The 20,991-nt window shown below is 45.2% G+C and overlaps 1 protein-coding gene across 3 annotated transcripts in view; it reads left to right on the top strand.

The window, feature by feature from the left end:
- Positions 1-20,991, top strand: part of LOC117444950 (glypican-5-like) — a 120,970-nt gene that overhangs the window by 14,117 nt on the left and 85,862 nt on the right. Inside the window, exons 3-4 of one of the 3 annotated variants that reach the window (XM_034080335.2) lie at positions 4,396-4,940; positions 6,239-6,421. In XM_034080335.2, the coding sequence (XP_033936226.1) occupies positions 4,396-4,940; positions 6,239-6,421 (728 nt within the window). Of the gene's footprint in view, positions 1-4,395; positions 4,941-6,238; positions 6,452-20,991 lie in introns of all 3 variants that reach the window. The other 2 variants (XM_034080334.2, XM_034080336.2) reach the window with 2 other exon arrangements.

Here is a 20,991-nt window from a genome sequence, read left to right as displayed (position 1 = left end):
GAATCCACCCCCTATAAGTAACTTGCGCCACGACGCATGCGTCATTCAAAATAAGCACCTCTTCTCGCTTCACCATAGCAAGGAGGGCCGTCTGGTGAGACATCTCACTTCATGTTACTCTGAGAACTGGGGTTACGTAAGTAACCTATAGTTCTCATTCATAACACTCCGTTCGATGTCTCACTATGGGAAATTGTAGCTCCCGTATTGCCAGACGAGCTTATCTCGAAAATCACCAAACCAACCAGAACTTTAACAGGTAGAGCTCTGACTCAACTAGGTGCCCAGCACTGCTTGAGTCACACTGGGAGTAGAACGTCCAGACTGTTAAGAGGCGGACAAAAGTGAGCGGCGAGGACCAGCTCGCCTCTTGCACCAATGTCTTGGATGGGAGACATCCTGGACAGAGCCCAGGATGCAGCCAGACCCTGAGTCAAAAGAGCTCGCGGACCCGAGGGTGCCTGCAAACTCTGACTCGTATGGGCCCAAAAGCAGTTGCTTCCACAAACCAGTGGGAGAGCCGTTGCTTAGTAACAGGCTTGCCCTTATAAGGGTTAGCCCAGGACACAAGGGGTTTGGTCATTATGACGAAGCACCCCTGATCTGTCCCTGTACGTGCGCAAAGCACGGGCTGGACACGGCAAATCCGGCCACTGTTCCCCGGAGCAATACAGTGGCGGGGAGGATGTCTCAATGTCAAATGTGGTACCGGAACCAACCGCCTTAAGATAAAGGCAGGGTTGGGCTTCAACCACACTCTGTTTGCCCTGGGGCGAACCGAGTGCCTGAAGACTGTACAGATAGCGCATGAGTGCCACTGGCTCGCTTGGCAGCTGCCAGGGTCAGCTTCATGTCACACTGTATTCAGATTGTACCACTCACGGGCCAGGCTCATAGAGCCAAGCGCTCTGGGTGTGGGTGAAAGATCACCCCGCCCGCTTGGGACAGTATGTCCCTGCATAGTGGGAGCTGCCATGGCTGCCCGCACAGCAGCTGATATATCTCCGCTAGCCAGTACATAGCTGACCGGTGCGGAGCTATCAGAATAAGTGTGTGGCGTTGCTCTCTCACTCTGGCCAGAGTTGGAGGTATCAGAGCCAGGGGTGGGAACGCGTACAGAAGGCCCGGGGGCCAATTGTGCGCGAGTGCATCCACGCCTAACGGTGCATCCACGCCTAACGGTGCATTTTCTTTTCACGCATCGAAAAGAACAGCTGACACTGAGCGTTGTCTTTTGATGCGAACAGATCCACCGCGGCTCTGCTGTAACGCACCCACAGCTGGCTCACAATCCTTGGATGTAGAGTCCAGTCTGCATAGAGTGGTGCACCTCTGGACAGTAGATCTGCCCCGAGGTTCATCACTCCCGGTACGTGCGTCGCCCTCAGAGAGAGGAGACGTCTACCGCTCCATAGGATAAGTTTGTGCCCCAGTGTGTGTAACTGGAGAGAACGCAAACCCCCTTGGCGGTTAATATACGATATTGTGGTCGTATTGTCTGTCCTCACGAGGACGTGATGTCCCCTGAGGAAAGTCAGAAAGCGTTTTAGGGTGAGAAACACCGCTAAAAGCTCCAGGTAATTTATGTGCGCCCGCTGGAGGTCTCTGCTCCAGAGACCCCTCACCGGGCGACCTTCATAAATACCTCCCCAACCTGTCAGACATGCGTCCGTGGTGACCACTTTCCGTGAAAGGACAGCACCCATAGGCACACCTCGTACTAGAAAAGTCGGGTGCAGCCAGTGACGCAGTGCCCTTACGCATTTCACAGTAACCATCACTCTAGTTTAGTTTTAGGGCGGCCACCCAGCGCTGAAACTCCCTCATGTGTAAGCCTCCCAGTCGTACCACCAGGATGGCTGACGCCATGAGCCCCAGCAATCGCAAGAATGATCTGAAGAGAACATGTTAGCGCAGCTGGAAAAGAGCGAGACAAGCTCTGAAAGCTTTCACTCTTTCCGCTGACAAGCGAGCTGAAAAGGGCACCGAGTTGAGGCGTAAACCCAGGAAGAGTATAGTCTGCGCGGGGCACAACATGCTCTTCTCTGTGTTTATTATGAAACCCAGGTTGAGCAGGTGCTTTACGAGGACATTTGTCTGCGTAACAGCCTCCTGCTCCGACTGTGCGAGAAGCAGCCAGTCGTCCAGGTAGGTCGCCAGGCGAATACCCTGTTGTCTTAACGGGGCTATCGCGGCTTCCGTACATCGTACAAACACCCTTGGACTGAGAGACAGACCGAAGGGGGGTACTCTGTATTCGTAACAGATCCCCTGGAATGCGAATCTCAGATATTTCCTGTGTGGGTAATATACTGGGATGTGAAAATACGCATCTTTCAGGTCGACTGATGTAAACCAGTCGTTTTGTCGCACGAGCCGCAGCAGAGATGTGTGAGTGAGCATTCTGAACTTATATCTTTTTAGATATTTGTTCAGAGCCCTCAAATCAAGTATTGGCCGAATTCCGTTCCCTCCCCGTTAGGGAACGAGGGAGTACTTGGAATAGAAGCCGCCCTGACTCTGCTCGGCGGGTAATATATAGCCCTCTTTTCTAGGAGTGAGAGAATCTCTCTCTCCAGAATATGGGCTGACTCTCCTCGGGCCTGCGAATGCAGAATGCCCGAGAAGCGAGGGGGGATGACGGTGACTTGGAGTCTGTAGCTCCGTGTAACTGTCTTGAGAAACCCAAGCAGATGTCGTGAGTATCTCCCGCTGTATGCTCCTTAGAGCCAGCTGAGATGTCACGTCTCTTCCCCTTTGAGTCTCTATTTGTTGTGTTATGGGGCCCTCCGGTGTCTGAGCACTGTGGTGCCCCATTTCGACAATCCCCACCGACACAGCGCATGCGTGTGGCGGTGGTGCCCTTACGGCTCCAGCCGGCACTGCGCATGCGCGTGACGGTGGTGCCTTCACAGACCCGTCAATTGTCCGCCCTTTGAGAGAGGCCGTAGCTGCTCTCAGAAGGGGAACAGTTGACGGACTGTTTATTGTTTTTCTTTTCATTTTTTCGAGCTGCGCCCTTGGCTCGAAGCCTGGATGCGTGAGCGGAAAAATGTTTATGACAGAAAAATCAATAAGTGTGTGACATGTGTTATGCAGACTTGAGGATGGTGTTGAGGCATCTCTCGAGGCGGCGGGAACATATTTAGAGCTGGGGAACCGTAGACTTCCAGCTCTGTCACAGAGGGGATAAGGAGGGGCTGTCACGCCGCTCGCTTCTTCTTCCTCGACTGCTGGCCGAAATTCTGGGTTGGCTGCGCCTGGGCTGCAGCCGGAACCGGAGATTTTCTAGGCCAGCTCGCCCTCGTCCCCTGCCTGGGCTGGGGACTCAGGGCGGACTGCGACCTCTGCGTTTTCGGTATTTTGAACCGAGCAGGGTTCGGGGCAGCTTGGACGAAGGGCTGCCGCGGTTAGCAGTGAGGAAACATTCAGAGCCCTGGCGGACAACGCTGCGGCTCTGTAGGACCGTTCAGTCATGGTCGACTGGAAACGTTCCACCTTCGCTGGCAGCGTGGGGTTCCTGCTTGGTGACGGGCCCATCCTCGGTAGGAGGTGGGCTGCCACCAGCAGTTCCATCGGCAGTATGCGGAGCAGGCCGAGCCTCCGCGGGCGAGACCATGGTGAGGTCTCGCCGGGAGCTCCCGCCTGGTGAGGCGTGGGGCTCCGTTCCCGCGTCTCTTGCCGCCACCGGGTCCTGGCCTGACACGGCATGAGATCCCGGTTCCGCAGCTGCCGCTGTTAGTGAGCCCCAGACCGACACAGTGAGGGGCTCAGTCTCTGCGGCGGATGCCCCCGTGTCTTGATTGCCAAACGGCAAATCAGTGGACATGAGGGAGTCCTGTTCCAACAAGCTAGCTTGGTGTGCTAGCCGTCGGTGGAGGCTCTTTCGGGTGAAACGGGCACAATGCCCGCACAAGCCGGGGTTGTAGATAGCTTTCTGGGCGTGTTCCAGCCCGTGTTTGAATGACGCATGCATCGCGGAGCAAGCTACTTATAGGGGGTGATTTCCCCTGACGCTGACGTCAAGATCACCAGCCAATCAGGATTGGCGTAATGAGATTGATGCTTCTGTTTGCTCCGCGATGAGGCGCATCCCATAGTGAGACATCGAACGGAGTGTTATGAATGAGAACGTGCAAACCAAATTTTATCTAGGATTTTTAATCTAAGATCCTCGTTAGGTTCATCCTTAACTCCAGTTGATTTAAATTTAACATCACCCAAAAAAAAGGTTAATCATTAAACTGACAAGAAAGGTGCAAACTTTTCTAACTTTTCTTTCAGTTATTGTATATTCATGACTTCATCATCCAGGTGTTTCACTAGTGTGCATGGTAAAATAAAATGCATATTTGTTTCACTCCCTTTCTCTCTATGTATTTTATCTTTTTCCAGAGACCTTTGAGTCCCTCGTGTCCTTCACATCCAACCTGACCAGCACTCTGTTCGACAGCGCTTACTCTGCTCTGGCGTCCGACTGTCGCCCCATTGTGTTTCAGCTGTTCAGCGACATCAACCGACACCTTTCTGGGGACTCATCCTCATTGGACACCGCTGTGCGTCGGTTCTACAATGATCTTTTCCCATTGGTCTACCGTCGCCTGCTGAACCCTGGGATCGGCCACATGTCACCCAAGTCCCATTCCACCCCCTCCACCAATCAGGATGACTGTCTGCGGATGACGCGGCAGGATGTCAGCCCGTTCGGACCCCACCCTCGCCTCCTGGTCAGCGGCCTGTCCCGTGCGCTGGGGGCGGGCCGGGCACTGAGCCGACTGCTGAGACTGGCCGGAGAGGTTGTCAACGCAACCGAGAAGTTGACTTTATCCAGAGAATGTGGGCGGGGCTTAGTGAGGATGCACTACTGCTCCCACTGCAGAGGGATGACTCTGATACGGCCCTGTACCGGACTGTGTGTCAACATCATGAGAGGATGTCTGGTAAGTGTTTGAATGTGGTGTGTGTGTGTGTGTGTGTGTGTGTGTGTGTGTGTGTGTGTGTGTGTGTGTGTGTGTGTGTGTGTGTGTGTGTGTGTGTGTGTTTGTATGCTGGAGGACAATTGAATATAAAATGCGATAATATGGAGCTAGAGGAAGAAAGGAAATTAGCTTACAAACAGACAGTAACACTGGTGCTGTCCAAGGTAAAACAAATACACCTATACCAACATCTATCAATGGTTTTACTGGAAGTTATATGCAATTAAGCCTATTTCCTAAACTGTGGAACTTTTCCTTGCTTTTAACTTGCTCTTAAACCTCCTGCACCTTCCAAAGTACAACATATTTTAGATATATGTTTGCTTCTTTAAGTTAATTGTAATGCAATTCCAGATTCAGTGGTTAGTAAATGCTCATCATCTATTTTGTTAAGTATTTTTATTTCATAATAGTGTACAATAACATGCACAATTTGTATATTTTAGTGTCACAGTACACTCTCTATATTCCCCACTCCCTCCCTCCTCTACCCGCACATGCCCATATAGGCAAATCCAAACAAAAAATGTTTAGTAACAATTAAGATAATTTACATGTAAATGCTCATCTGAAGTTATTATTCTAGATAATTAGTGTGCATAATGTAGCAGCCTCTGGATAGTAAAACAAAACCTTTCTTAGTAATGCTCCCATGTCTCACATTTCTGAATCACTCATTCACAGCATTTTATAAATCAATAAATCATTTCCTCATTAAGTTTTAGACAAATGCCAAGAGCATTACCAAGAGAACTGGCAGTGTCTTCTGTTTATCTTACTTGGCTGATTTTGAGTTTTGCTGGACAGCTTTAACAGCGCCCACAATAGACAGACTTGGAAGATGGCGCTGTCCATCCCGCATGAGAGTTTTCTTGGAAGCAAAGAAAGCGTGGTGGTAAAACAACTTCCCATCATGTTTATCCTCTTCAGTGAAGACAGGGAAAGGCAGACGGAGAAGTAGGAACAGCCTCGCCGTGACAGAAGGCATCTCGGCTTATGACTGCATGTCATCTTGATCATTGGCCTATTTCCTTCTCTCTAATTGTTTTTCTTATTATAGCAAAGTGTCACAATCTGTGACTTGTATATTGATTTTCTGAGCATCATATACAGAACTTTTAAGCCAATTTACCAAACTAAACTTGTTCTCTAACTCCTTGTCTCTTTCCACATTTGCCACCTCTATTTTCCCTTTATCCTCCCCCTCTCTTCACTATTATCATATCTCCTCTTTCCTTGTCCTTTCATTTCTATTCTAGGTGGGGGTATCAGAGCTTGGCGCCCCCTGGGGGAGTTTGGTGGTGTTGCTCCAACGGTTAGCTGCCATGTTAGCAACAAGCAGCAACCACAACAGCATGGAGTTAGCGCTGTTAGCAGTCCGAAATCATGTGAACGATGCTATACTGCACGCTCAGCTGCACGGGCCGCGCGTCACAGCCACAGTAAGCAAGGGGAGGCTGGGATGGGGAGAGGTAATATGTCCAACTGTGTTAACTTACACTTGTTACATAAACACCTTTTGAACTCTGGATATTGATGGAAGTCCATTGGAAAAGGTTTGAATGCTAAAGAAATTGTGCCCCAAAAAATACCCCTGTAAATTACAATTAAAAATAATGAGAAACAGATTGCTAAAACATCCTTACTCATATATTCCAATAATATAGTCATTTGAATTTTGGACAGAGAGGGAGGAAGGTTTTTCTTTCAGCCTGGCAGTTGGGTCTCTTTACAAAAGCCTTATACCTCGATGTGCTAAAAACAGCCTAATTCCTCAGAGAATCTGGGGTTCCCCTCAGCCTGTGTGTGTGCGTTTGTGTATGTGAGTGTGAATACAGATCCAGTGCCAGACAAAGGCTCTGGTTGGCGGGACAACCAATACCCAGAATGCAGCTTGGTTCTGAGTGATGAGAAAGTTTCTGTGGCTAATCTCTGGACAAACAGACGACACACAAACACATGCATGTATGCACACTCTGTTGGAGGAGGAAATAGAGTAGCCATCCAACTTTGAGAGAACATTGTGGACTTAGTAGAGTAGATTCCTGAGAGGTAAACAAACATACACAGGCATAATCACACTGCTAATTGTGGCTAATACGAAAATACCACTTAATTGAATATTTGATCAAGCTTCTTATTAATTCGACACTTCATTAAAGGGAAACCCCTAAACCTTTAACGATGTTTGTGCAGCATCTAAAGTTGAGAGAGGAATACCTAGACAGCAGTAATTTCTGTAAAGAAGTAAAAACACAGTTGATAACATTGCATTTTATCGGCCTCTGTAATACATTATGTGTTGTGCTCTACTTTGTTTTTTAAGGTACATTTGTCAATTATATGCTACTGGATTAGGCATTACCAACAAGGGTTACTTTAACAATATCCAGAGGATTAGATGGGAAGATTGTGGGGTGCCGCTACTGTGAAATAAAATGTGTGAATTAGTCAAATATATATAGAATAATTGATGATTTTTCGTCACAATGACTAAACTACAAAATTATTACCAGAGCCAGTTGTACACCCTAACACTTTATTCTGCATTTTTTTTTTTTAATATATTGTTATTTTTCAGTTATAAAATAAACAGACAGTGCTCCAGATAACAGAACATACAACAAAACATGTAACAACAAACAACTAAACAAAATATAATGGGGGGGGGGGGGGGGGATTCAAGGATGACTTCCTAAGACAGCTGATTGTGACATACACAGGACATTACATACACAATACATTATACATTACACAGGAAATGCCATATTGACAGGGTCAGATAGGAGAGCTCCGGACAGTGAACCGCAATCCTCCTGTCTCCCCTCAAAATCCCCCAGCAGAGAAGCTGCACGCTCCATATTCAGTAGGTCCAGATATTCCCTCAGCCATGAGTCCCTAGTAAAGCAGGCTGGTTTGCGTTCCTTCCAGTTTAGTAGGATGAGTCTTTTTGTGGCTAAACAGCCTAATGTCCAGAGCCGATAGGCAGTCCTTGCAACATCGCCATCTGGCTTGAGACCCAGTAGGCATGCAATGGGACATGTAGGGATATTACTTCTGACCAAAGTTTTGTTACCGCTGGGTATTCCCAGAGTAGGTGCAACAATGTACCTCGCTTGCCACATTCATGCCAGCATACGTCTTTATTGTGTGTTTATTGTCCATCTTGGATTTTGTAACAGGGGTGATGTATGCTCTATTGAGAATTTTGAACTGTATGATCCTGAATCTTACACATTGAGAAGAGAACATAGCTGACCTCCAAATGGAGTTCCATTGCAAAGCAGACAGAGAGATATTCAAGGCATGCTCCCAGGACAGTTGGACAGGAGAATAGGTATTCGGGGCAGCCCTAGATAATAATTTATAAATATTAGAGACCACACCTGATGATATGATTTCTTTCTTGAGGCGCTGGTCCTCTTCCATACATGAAGCAGGCATGGCTCCCTCCTTACATTTTGTACTAATAATAGATGCTAGTTGTGCATATGATAGAAAAGATGAGTCTGAAAGACCATACTGATTTTTGAGTTGTTGAAATGGAAGGGTTTAGTCTCGATATATCTGTCCAATTGTAGTAATACCAGCCTTCTGCCAGATATTATTACTTAAGGTTCCTCCTCCTGCAGAAAGACAGGGGTTACTCCAAATAGGGCAAGATGGTAAAGAGAGCCCCTCTATGTTGAGTCTCCTGTGCAGTTGCTTTACAATAGAGCATGAAAAGCGGATGATGGTATTATCCATTGAGGGTGGTGGTCTTGGGCAGTACCACATTGATGCCAGAGATATGTTTTGGTTTACAGACATGATGGATTGCTCCAGCCATTGCCAACTGCCTACCGGAGAGGCACTTTTGTACACTCATGATAATGGATACTTTGCGTTGAAGGACAGATAATACTGGAAATCATCCGGGACTCCCAAACCTCCCATTGATCTTGGAAAGATCAACTTATTATGTGCGATTCTGGGTTTTTTATTATTCCAAAGGAACTGAGTGAATAGGGATTTGATATCTTTAAACCATTTTAGTGGGAATTCAAGAGGGATAGAGGAGATAATATGAGAAAGCCTTGGGAGAACATTCATTTTCAAGGTTTCTGCTCTGCCCCATAGAGAGATGGTATGGCCATCCATCTGTTAATGTCCTCCTTAATGGACTGGAAAATAGCAGGGCTGTTAAGGCTAAATATTTTAGAGATAGTAGAGACGATGTTAATTCCCAAATACCTCATTCCATTTGTTTGCCAAATAAAGGGGGTGTTCATTAGGTTGTGCTTATATGTATATGAGTTAAGTGGGATTGCTTCACTCTTGTTCCAATGTATCTTATATCCAAGCTGCCAAATAAATGTATCATATCAAGATCTGCGGGTATAGAGAGTGCTGGCTTGCTCAAAGTAAGAAGTATATCGTCAGCGTACATATTTAATTAATCGTGTCCATGAATGTTCATACCATATATGTCACCATTAGAGCGAATTGCACAGGCTAATACACATTGATTGATTGATGGTTCTAGAGCCATAATAAAAAGTAGGGGACTAACTGGACACCATTGCCTCACGCCAAGGTGTAAGGGGAAAGGTTTTGAGATTAATCCATTAGTTCTAACCAGTGTTGTGCTAGTTACTGAAAACCAGTAACTAGTTACCATTACTAATTACTTCATTTCAAAAGTAACTCAGTTACTTTACTGATTACTTACACCAAAAAGTAATGCGTTACTGTGAAAAGTAACTTAAAAAAAGGGCCCCCATTAATGCCGGTATAGCCTTCATTTCAGTACTGTTATTGCATTGGAGAATAATACAATCTGTTGATCAACTTGACATGCATTATATGCAATCTGGATTGCATTGATATTAGCTGGCTTTCCATTTTTGTATATTCTTTCTCCAGGTAGTTGGAAAAAGTTTTCCGTCCCATATGCCGTGTGCCGCCCGGACATGCTATCATGCTAACTAGCTCCCTGAAAGCGGGTGACTCCACTGTAGCAATAGCCTGCATGTGTTCTACAACATACCATGCAATGGCTTTATCGACTTTTCCCTGGCTAGCAGTCCCTTGGTTAAAATCCAGCCGCAGTTGCTTAGGTGCAGGTGGAGGTGGAGTGGCGTCGGCTGAGTCTCTGTGGTCTTAGCTACTAGCTTCGTCCCAGCATGTTGTTTTTGCAGATGTTTTAAGAGATTTGAATTACTGGTTTGGGCAGTAGATAGGATCTTTGACCCGCCAAGAGACAACTTACATTTAACTAAAACGTTCTTTTCTTTGTGCTCGACAAAAGTGAAATAGTGAGAATATCTCCAGGTGGAGAAACTAGACTTGAGCTCCGCCGCCATGATAGTCTTGTTAGTAAACAACACAAACACGCCCACAGCCCGTCTCCGCATGTGACACAGGAAGTATCTAAGTACATTTACTCAAGTACTGTACTTAAGTACAGTTCTCATCTCTGTTCGCCTGGCTGTTGACTATATAAAAAAACTAACGCAGTAACGGAGTAACGCACCATGTAGTAACGGTAACTGAGTTACTGAATTTAAAAAGTAATGCGTTAGAGTACTAGTTACTGCCAAAAATAACGGCGTTACAGTAACACGTTACAGTAACACGTTACTTTGTAACGCGTTAGTCCCAACACTGGTTCTAACAGAAGAGAAGGGAGCGCTATACAAAGCCTTTACCCAGCTAATCAACTTGGGCCCAAAGCCACATTTTTTGAGCGTGTAAAATAGATATGCCCATTCTATTTGGTCAAAAGCTTTCTCAGCATCTAGTGATGCTGCAATCATTGGCAAATTGCTGGAGCTTGCTTCTAGGATAATCTGAAAAACCCTCCTCATGTTATTTGAGGGCTGGCGGCCTGGAATGAAACCTACTTGGTCTAGATCAGGCGTCCTCAAAGTCCGGACTCCGGTCCGGAACCGGATCGAACCACAACTGTCTCTGGACTCTCAGCTAATTATACTTTTCATATGTATTATCTGTATTATCTGTGTTATCTGCGAGACATCGCCACAACGCAAAGAGTCAAAATTCTCCGCTATGTCCACTGCAAACAGCGCTCTGCATGTACGACTGTTCTATTTTGTATATGGCTTCGCCCTCTCAGGCTATCGCTATTGGGTTATCCCCCTGCGCACCAGCGCAGCACTGAAACACTTGTAGTCCACGCCCACCCGCTAGGTGGGCCCCACCCTCGGGCCTCCTTCCGGTATAAATAGGAAGGGGGCCCGGCAATCTGCTCCCTCTTTTCTTCAGCAACCAGCACAGTACTAAAGCACAGGAAAAGTCATGAGCAACAACTGTGTCCGTGATTGTCCCTCGTGTAAGGCGGGGTACATCATGAGCTATGACTTACACGCGATATGTGAATCCTGCCTGGGGCCAGAGCACGCGGACGCGGCTCTCAGCCAGCAGGTCGCTTGTTCGCATTGTGCCCATCTCCCGTCAGCCGACAGGAAGCGAAGAGCGGACGCTCTAGCTCAGGGGTACTCAAATACAAATCTTAAAGGTCCAAAATAAATGTTTCAATAAGACAAAGGTCCGTTTATTACGGTCATTCAAACTTTTAAACAATTGCAACAAGATTCTTAACACGAGGTTGCAAAAACAAAAATAATCTGTTTGCAGCAGTTTTCATTGTTATTGTGTCTGTGCTTGACCCCTCAGAGTCGCAGTGTAAGAGCTGCACAGTTATGAATAAAGGCAGCTGCACCCTCTTTCGTTCAGCATTCCCATTATTGCTTTATAAATGTCTTGCCCCCTTGTGTCCACTGAGGTTCGTCAGGCCCAACACACCTTCAACAAACTCCCCCTTTGCCTCATCATAAAAACTCACAAACACTAGCAACTGAGCATTGTCAGTGGTGTCAGTGGACTCATCCACAGCTAAGGAAATGCACTGTGCATTTTTTATTCCATCACAAAGCTGATTAATCAATCACCAGCCAGTATTTATGTTCTTCTAGTTGCTGTGGAATCTGAGAGGGGGATTTGCTTGATTTTACCTGTTATTTCCTCTTTTTGTTTGCCTTCAACATGGTCTCCATCACTTCAGTCATGCATTTTTTTATAATTCAGTTATTATCCAGTGGAATGTCCTTACCTACTGGCCTAGTTAAATCAAAGTGGTTACTTTTTTTTGGCTGGGCAGTGTAGTTTTACACACCGTCTTATTTGACTTTCTCAGGACTTAAAACTGTTTTTTGGGGGCAGACCCCCTCAAAGAAAAAAATATATTTACACACGTAAGGTCATCATCTTAAGAGTTTTGTATGCTCATCCGTTATCTTGTGCTGCATTCACTTGCACTCGGACATTAGAGACTTTCTCTCATAAATGTCCGATGAGCCACAACTTTTCTTTCAAAACAAAGATGCCAACTGGGGTGGCAGCTGGGGTGTCAAGGCCTATTTTTAGGGTGTCAGTTGCCACCCCGGTAGGTGAAACTAGGCTACTAGCTACAGTACAGATGGAACTTGAGCTGTTAACTCTCGCTCTGACTCAGACAGGTTGAAAGAGACACACACATTTTTCCCACCCGCATTCCGCGAAGACCCGCCCTACTGTGCCTCTGATTCGCAGATTGTTTGGGGGGAAAAAACGCTGACGGGATGCTGAATGTGATTGGACCAATGCGTTGACAGACACACACAGACAGTGGAACAGGACATACAGAGCGCTGTTTGCAGTCGTTGCGTTGTGGCGATGTCTCGCAGATAACACAGATAATACATATGCAAAGTATAATTTGCTCAGAGTCCAGAGACAGTTGTGGTTCGGTCCGGATCCGGACCGGAGTCCGGACTTTGAGGATGCCTGCTCTAGCTGCTGTGGCTGAGGAGGACGATTGGCCCGTCCAGAACAGGGACGACAGCCAGTTTCTGGAGCCGAGTGCGGGGCAAGAGTCGGACGACTCCTACCCCGTCTCCCTCCATGGCTCGCCATGCGGCTCTCCCCTCCCCCCCGGACGGGGGAGACGGGGTCCGAGCGAGGTACGAGTGTGGCGGCCGAGCACGCGGTCCCTTTCTCCGTGGCCACGGCGCTACCGGCGTTGGGTGGCATTATGCTGGAGCTGCCGGAGATCATTGGCAAAGCAGCAGCATGCAAAGGTCTCCCCGTTCCCCTAGGACGGGAAAGGGTGGCTCTGGACGACATGGCCAGAGTTTTTTCCTGGGTTCAGACGGGCAGGAGTGACCCGATCTGGCCGCGCTTCCCCGCCATTAGGAGGTACCAGGAGGGGGCAGCAGCGAACCCGAGGACCCTGAGGGCTCCGGTGGCCACCTTTGTTCCCTTCACTAAGGTGGAGGGATTCACAGAGGAGGGGTTTCCAACCACCCCCGCTCTGGAGCCGAGCTTAACGCCGTTCTTTGGGGTTAGGCAGGCCAACTTGATCACCGGACGGCGCCCTATGTTGGCCTCCCCCAAGGACCAGTATGTCGCCCGCAGGCTGACCGGGCGCACCAATGTGCGTTTCAGGCGTCTGCGGCGGCAAACAACATCGCGTTGCTGGCCAACTCGGTGGTTACGCTGGTGGAGCGGTCCACCACCGTGGCACCAGAGGAGGCGGAGGAGATCGGCAAGGCGGCCAGCACGGCACTCACGCTGTGCACAGCCGTGGCTGTCTCCCAGGCGAGGATCGCAGCATGGATGACGCAAATCCAGCGCCACCTCTGGCTGCAACAGGCGGCTGTTACAGAGCCAGCCAGGAAGGTCTTGCTGGACGCTCCGATCAGCCCGGACGGGCTGTTCGGAGCCCGGACCCCAGTTTCTAGCCATGGTCGAGTCCATGAAGGCGGCAGCGGAGCAGGCGGATGATATCCACCAGCACGTCGGCTGGCTCCAGCCTGCGGCGAAGCCTCAGCGGCACCAGCGGCAGCAGCAGCAGCAGCGGCCAAGCCGGCCACAGCGACAGGCAAAGAGATGCTCACAGCAACCCCAGCCGAGGCGCCAGACTCGTCCGTCGGCGGCGGCAGGGGCACCGTCCCGCGCCTCCGCCCCCCCACCAGCAGAGAGGGGGGGTCAAAAGGGAGTGTACTCCCGTTCGTCGTCTGCTCCACGAGAGCCGCCGAGGAAACAGAGCCGGCCTTGACGGTTTGGGGGTGGAGTGTGAGGAAAATAAAAGAAGCTTATTTCCCAACATGTTGTCTGAGTCATTAGTTTCAAATGTGTTTCACATATCCCCCACTCTGGGTGAACCATGACCTATCGGTTAATAGCCAGCAGGGTTCGTTACTAAAGCCTGCGCATTTTAATCTATCGATTAATAAACTGCAGAGCGCGGTAACTACGCCAGTTTTCTCCAATCTGTTGATTAGTAGGCAGCAGGGTTCGCTGCAGAGGCCTGGTGGTTATGACTTGTCCCCACAGACCTCGCGGCATTCCTCTGTCCGAGATACGCCACCTACACACGGTCACAATAAGCCCATGAGCGCCGTCAGGGCCGCCCCTGGCCAACTTGGGGCTCCAAGCGACATTGTGAGATGAGGCCCCCCCCCCCCAACCGACAGGAGTGGAAAAAAATGTTTTGGAAACAAAGTAGGCTACTTTGCAAATATAATTCCTGTTTATTATTATTATCAACACAGTTACTTTTATATACAGTGAGGTAAATGGTAAATGTGCATGTGTGTCGTTCAGTATGCGTTTACAGGTGACTACGTTTGCATTTCCTGTCAAATACTAGCCTCAAAAAGATTAAAATATAATTAATGCAAATAAATTACTCCTACTAATATTAATAATCATAATCAATTCAGTAATATAAATACTATATTATTTTTATTATAATATAGTTGTAATATAGTCAAGATAAAACATACTTATGACATGCTCAAAACTGATATTTCTTAAATCTGTATTCTAGTTCCCTCTGTCAGCAATGTATCAACAACTACACACACATTTCTATCAGTATTTCTCTGTGTTGTGGTTAACATGATGATGACTGTTAGGAGTTAAGGGGAGAGGCTGAGCATCACCATTACATGTGCAAATTGACATAAAAATGAATAAAAGGGGAAAAAATGCTCCATGTTTTTTAGGCTGTACACTTTAACTGTTATGTAAGCCAACTAGACAAACAGTTTATCACTCTTACGGAGCGTCCACACTACAGCTCCAAAAATAGCTTGGAGCTGGGCGTGTCTGGAGCTTGGGGATTTTATTCAAGCGACACGGCCAACAACCAATCACATGAATCTCCCGCTCCCGACATACAAAGCAAAAACCCCCGGGGATTTTATGCGAGCAATATATATATAAACTCCCCAAACAGGCGAAAACCTACCAGTTTCCCCCACTGTCTCTGCCACCTCCCTCCATGCCTGGTTCCTCCGGTTTGTATCCCGGTAGGTGAAGAGGGTCTGGTCATACAAAACCGGGTGATTTGCTACGGCGATAGTTAGTTTCTCCTCCGACTTTTTTTGAAATATAGAAATGAACGGCGGGATATCTCTCCCAGCTTAGACGCGGTTTGATTGGCTAGCGCTTCAGCTGTCAGATTTTGGGAAACGGGATTTGATTGGCTGGCGCTGGCTACTCCGGCGTCCAGGCGACCAGAAGTTGAACAATGTTCAACTTCTGGTCGCCTGGGACGCCTCGCTCTGCTACCCACAATTCAGTTCGGTGAAAAAGCGCGGCTACGTGACGTCACCCCATTGAACAACCCTGTCTCCTAAAAATTACGTTCCCACAGAACTAAACTGCATTCTCAATTACGTTTAGCTAGAAACGTATTTACTCCCACGTTACATGCTGGCTATTGTGTTTCGCAACATGTTCTCTATGGCACGTCTCTACTGGGAATTGTAGTTTTAAAAGACGTTTTTTCCCAAATGTAGAAGTTGACAGTATTAAACTGTGTACAGCCCTGGAGGTTTAGGCGATAGGAAACACATTGGTGTGTACACATTTAAAACATGTAATTACTCAAATGGGTGAAAATCGCTTGTATCCATAATGGGCAGCATTAATATATACCCACACGACAGCTCATTGTTACTTTGTTATTCTACTCCACTACAATTCAGAGGTTAACCTGGTATTTTTACTCCACTACATTTAGTTTAGTTACTTTGCAGATTCTGATTAATGATGTGGAATATAAACAACCCTTAAAGCAGACTTTAGTTACACCTGAATACAATTCAGGGAAGGTGATTGTCAAGTGCCAACAATCAGGAGAGATATTTGATAGTTGGTGCTTGAGAAGACTAAACATTTATCTGCAGATCTTTATAAAGTATATTCATTACTCGTTATTCTCTACTAATAATTAATTAAAAACTGTATAATGGCTATTTTGCATATCCCTTTCAAGATTTCAAGGTTTTCTAAGGTGTATTGATCTTATACACAACTTGGGTCGCAGGTTCCTCAACAGACATCTATCAATATGTGTGTACTGTATACCTCCACCATTAAACTGTCATATTCTGCACATTTCTTATTCTATCTACATACATAAGAGTATAATTAATGTGTATAATATCATTTAAAATAAGTGTTTCAACATAGTTAACATTGCAGGAAAGCAATATTTTAGACGTTAAGTACTTTGTCAGGCTTAATATTCATCTGTAGATAGATACCCCCAGAGCTTTTTTCTTGTTTAAAAGAAGACCTTAACCTAAAGTATTTTTTAATGTGTTAATAAAGGTTAATTCGTTTTTCTGTTTTGCACATCCTCCTATTAATATCTTTGAACATCCAGCACTAAACTGTTTTATTGTAGAGATCACTTAGTATCTTCTTGACTTTTTATATTCTATATTTCTATCATTGACCTTCTACTTTCCCCCTATGAAAGTATGTACTCTTAATATTGTTTTGATCAAATAAGATTATTCAACAAAAATAATTCAATAACATGCTTTAACCACTAGGCGGTGCACACAAGGTACACACAGCATACTAATAATAACTTTGTATTATTAGTGTAGACACTTATGTATAACATCTGAAGATGTGTAATTTTATTCATGTTTTTACATAATTTTACAGGATATTGCTATACTATTTCTCTTGTTTTACTTCTTCACATTAATATCTGATTTGTAAAACATCACAGACAGAAAGGCATAGGCTATCCTTCATTTAATAGTAAGCTATTGAAATTGTGATTCCATAGATGTGTCTCCCATCACCCAAATCCCCTGACTATTCTCTCAACTCAGTATTTAGATTCTTATATTCAAAGAAAATCAGTAATATCTTTAAAAACTACAAGTCCTTTTTTATCAGCTGTGCACCGTTATGGTGTAAATATAACCAATATACCAATTGGATCAAATATAAAAGTCAGCCGAATTACTATTGATACTGCAAGGAGACGTATTTTGTGAAAAGAAATTGAAGATGTTGTTTAATTGTTGATATATTTATGATCCACGTCAAGTATTCAGTTTTGGCAGCAGTTCTCCTGTTTGTCTCTCTCTATAAATAAAGAATTACGGCAGATGTGTAATATTTAATGCAGCCGAACCGTGTATTACAATGCCGTTATGTGATGACTTCCAAAGAGAAAAGCAAGCACACTCTGAATTAGGTATTATTTTATTTTTCATTGTCGGATATCATATCTCCATATAATATCAACACCATATCCCATCGTGCATTGCGGCTAAAACATCCAATCAACAAGCTTCAAGCTGAGGATCTTGGGTAATCAGTTTAGTGGGTTTGTGGTGTGTATCGCTCAAAATGTCCCGTCTGTTTCCGGTGACTTTATTTACGGCTAAAAAGCCCAAGATTATAGAATTAAATGAATAAATAAAAACAAGGATAATTGTGTGTTATTGTTGAGTAAATAACAGTGTGTTATTTAGAAAAGAATAATAAATTAGAAGGAAAAGATTTTAAAAAATACAGATTTCAGTATTTTGAGGCTCTGAGCCCCATTTCTTTTCCTCACAGACGGAAAAAAAGTCAGACATTATACGATTTAAAATAAAAACAAATAAATAAAAGATAAAACACTGGCATGTAATTTACGTTAGAATAAATAGAATGGTTTTGAATAATAGATGAGAGTAAATCTACTTCACTTTACAGCCCCGCCCACTTTTGGGGAAACCAGCGCTGTCATTTGAACGGCGATCAAGCCTGAAGTCACAGAGCTCTTCTGTTCTGATACTGTCCTTTCTTCTTAGAGGAAGTACAGAAACACGTAACTCTGGATTTGTTTTAATGTTTGAGGTGCAATAAACGACACAGCAGCTTTTTGGCATGTTAAAACTATTATGTTCTGCCTCGCTCATGAGAGTAACAGCTAGCGAAATTACAGCCTCGCCTACTGATTTTAATTTAACTATATATCGAGCCCGATTGTCGATTTCAAAGGTGTGCTCTAAAATGATATTTATAAATAACGAATTATCATTATTATAAGCAAGACAATAAATGGCAAAGATATGTAGAAAATAAACGTATTTAAGTTACATTCATAACTAACGTAACGTGGAAGAAAATATGCTTCTAGAAGATATGTTGAAAATAAACGTATTTGAGATACGTTCATAACAAACGTAAAGTGGGAGAAAATACGTTTCTAGAAGATATGTAGAAAATAAACGTATTTGAGATACGTTCATAACTAACGTAACGTGGGAGAAAATACGTTTCTAGCTAAACGTAATTGAGAATGCAGTTTAGTTCTGTGGGAACGTAATTTTTAGGAGACAGGGTTGCATTGAAAGTGAATGGGCAGCTTGGAGCAGCTTGGAGCTTTCGACGCTGTCGACGCTGTAGTGTAGACGGGCCGTTACTCCTGTATATTAGCAGATAAAAGACATCACATACTTGAATGAATTGTAAATAAAGAATGCTGGAAATAACTGCATCTCCATTAGCCTATATGCTCTGCAGAGACTGCCTTCTTCATGTCGTGAATTGCAACTGATGTTTTAATATGGCAATTGGCAATTTGACTTATACAACATTCGCAAGTTGTACATTTGACTCATACAATAACCCACCTTCGAGTGATGCTCTAGTTTCTTCATGTGTTGTTTTTTTCCCCTCTTGCTTGCGCCGGACTGAAACTGTCTTTTCACCGACATCTCTTCACCTGCACTAGTGGCCGTATCAAAGCCGTGATTGGTCAGATGTGGATTCATTGCAACGGTGTCGGGTTACAGACGTGCTCCCCTTGTCACCTCTCACTTTCGCGGGGGGTGCACGGAGAACTGAGCGGAGAACTGCACACAGCAGGCTTGTTTGAGACACATTGCGGCTCGCCTCGAAAGTAGACGAGAGTAGCCGATCGCAGCCGGGGGAGGTGTCAAAAAGCTCGCCTGAAGTCGGACAGCTCCGAGTCGGCTTCTTCTTCTTCATCTTCTTCTTCGCATTCTTCTTCTCTCGGTTTTTTGGCGGATTGCAAACAACTTTAAGGTGCATACCGCCACCTCCGGAGTCGGCTTGACTCGGTTTGCATTTATAAAGAATGCACACGTGTTTAATCGTTCATGTCAGATATGTACTAAGTAAATACATTTGTTCCTGCTCAAGATTAGATTCAACTTTATTGGTATTGCACAGATTACAGGTACTGAGAGAACAAAATGCAGTTTAGCTTCTAACCAGGTGCAACAAGTAGTAAAGTGAAAAGTAATGTACACCATCCAGGGCCGGACTGGGACAATAAGTCAGGCCGGGAATTATACACCCAGCCAGGCCACTACCAGTTTTATTTTGTGCCATTTTCCTGGATTTATTTGTCAATTTTTACAGCGTTGCTGCCCGTAGTGATAGCCCTCTAAATCTACTACCCAAAAATAAACATGGACATGGGTTACTATTTAAAAAAATGTGCAAATCTATTTAGGAACCTATGTGAACATATTTTAAGTGGGGGTGGACCTCAAATCCTATACGGGGGTCCGGGGGCATGCCCTCCGGTAAGATTTTTTTTTTTTTAAATGTCGGACTTAAATGCATCAATCTGGTGCATTTTGAGGGGGAAATAAAGAGACTACAGCATGAAACATAACTGTATACATTTAAATAACATCATAACATCATAAAAACATGGCCATAACAATAACATACCATATCCAATATGAAAAAACATTGAAACTTGTTTATTTTATTGTTTTTGGTTCATTTATAGTTGTGAGTGTGTCTGTGCTCCTGAACCAGCCTCACCTGTCTCCCTCCTCTGCCCCTGCTCCTCTTTGAGGCAGCAGCAAAGACTATAGTTTTAGCTCTCAACAAGTTTTAATAGTTTATCTTGCCTTTTTTCACCTAGTTAACGTTTTTTTTTTTTATTATTCATGCATATTTTACTAATCACTCCCCCCTCAAATGGAAATATGTGTTTACATAAATGGTGACCAAACCGTTTGAGACCCACATATATAACTTAGACTAAGTTAACTATCTAACACTCAGAGAGTCCTTTACCTCACCTGAGCTGTAGTTATCAGTCTCTCAGTCTAACTGGAGAGGACTCTCCTCCACCTTGTTGTTGAAAAAGCTCCTTATATCCGTTAGCGCAGCTAGCTAGCACCAGATGCTAACAACAACAATACACGTAACCGGTGCGCGCACTTTATCTCACTCGCTCGCGCCACACATGCACTAACACACACCCTCCCGAGCTTGAATGACACACAGAGACCAATCGAGGGCATTAGTATGATCTGTATGAAAGTGGCCATGTGGGCAGGCCACATCTGCCTCTGTGAGGCAGAGTCAGTCAGACCCACATTTGCGCAGCGTTGCGTTCACAATACAAACATAAAAAAAAAATATCCTCAGGCCAGCAGGCCACTTAGCAGGCCAGGCCATCGGGAAACCTCCCGGTCCTCCCGATGGCCAGTCCGGGCTTGACACCATCTACAGAATAAAATATAGAATGAATTGAATGATGAATAAACAGTGAGGGGTATGAATACACTAGATATCAGCCTGTGAGCAGTATGAACAGTGTGTATGAATATGCTAAGATATATAAAGTATGAAAACGGTAAGCAGTATAGTATAAAATATATAGATATTAATT

Source organism: Pseudochaenichthys georgianus, chromosome 4 (assembly GCF_902827115.2).
Source record: "Pseudochaenichthys georgianus chromosome 4, fPseGeo1.2, whole genome shotgun sequence".
Taxonomy (NCBI): Eukaryota; Metazoa; Chordata; class Actinopteri; order Perciformes; family Channichthyidae; genus Pseudochaenichthys; species Pseudochaenichthys georgianus.
This window is presented reverse-complemented; position numbering and strand designations above follow the sequence as displayed.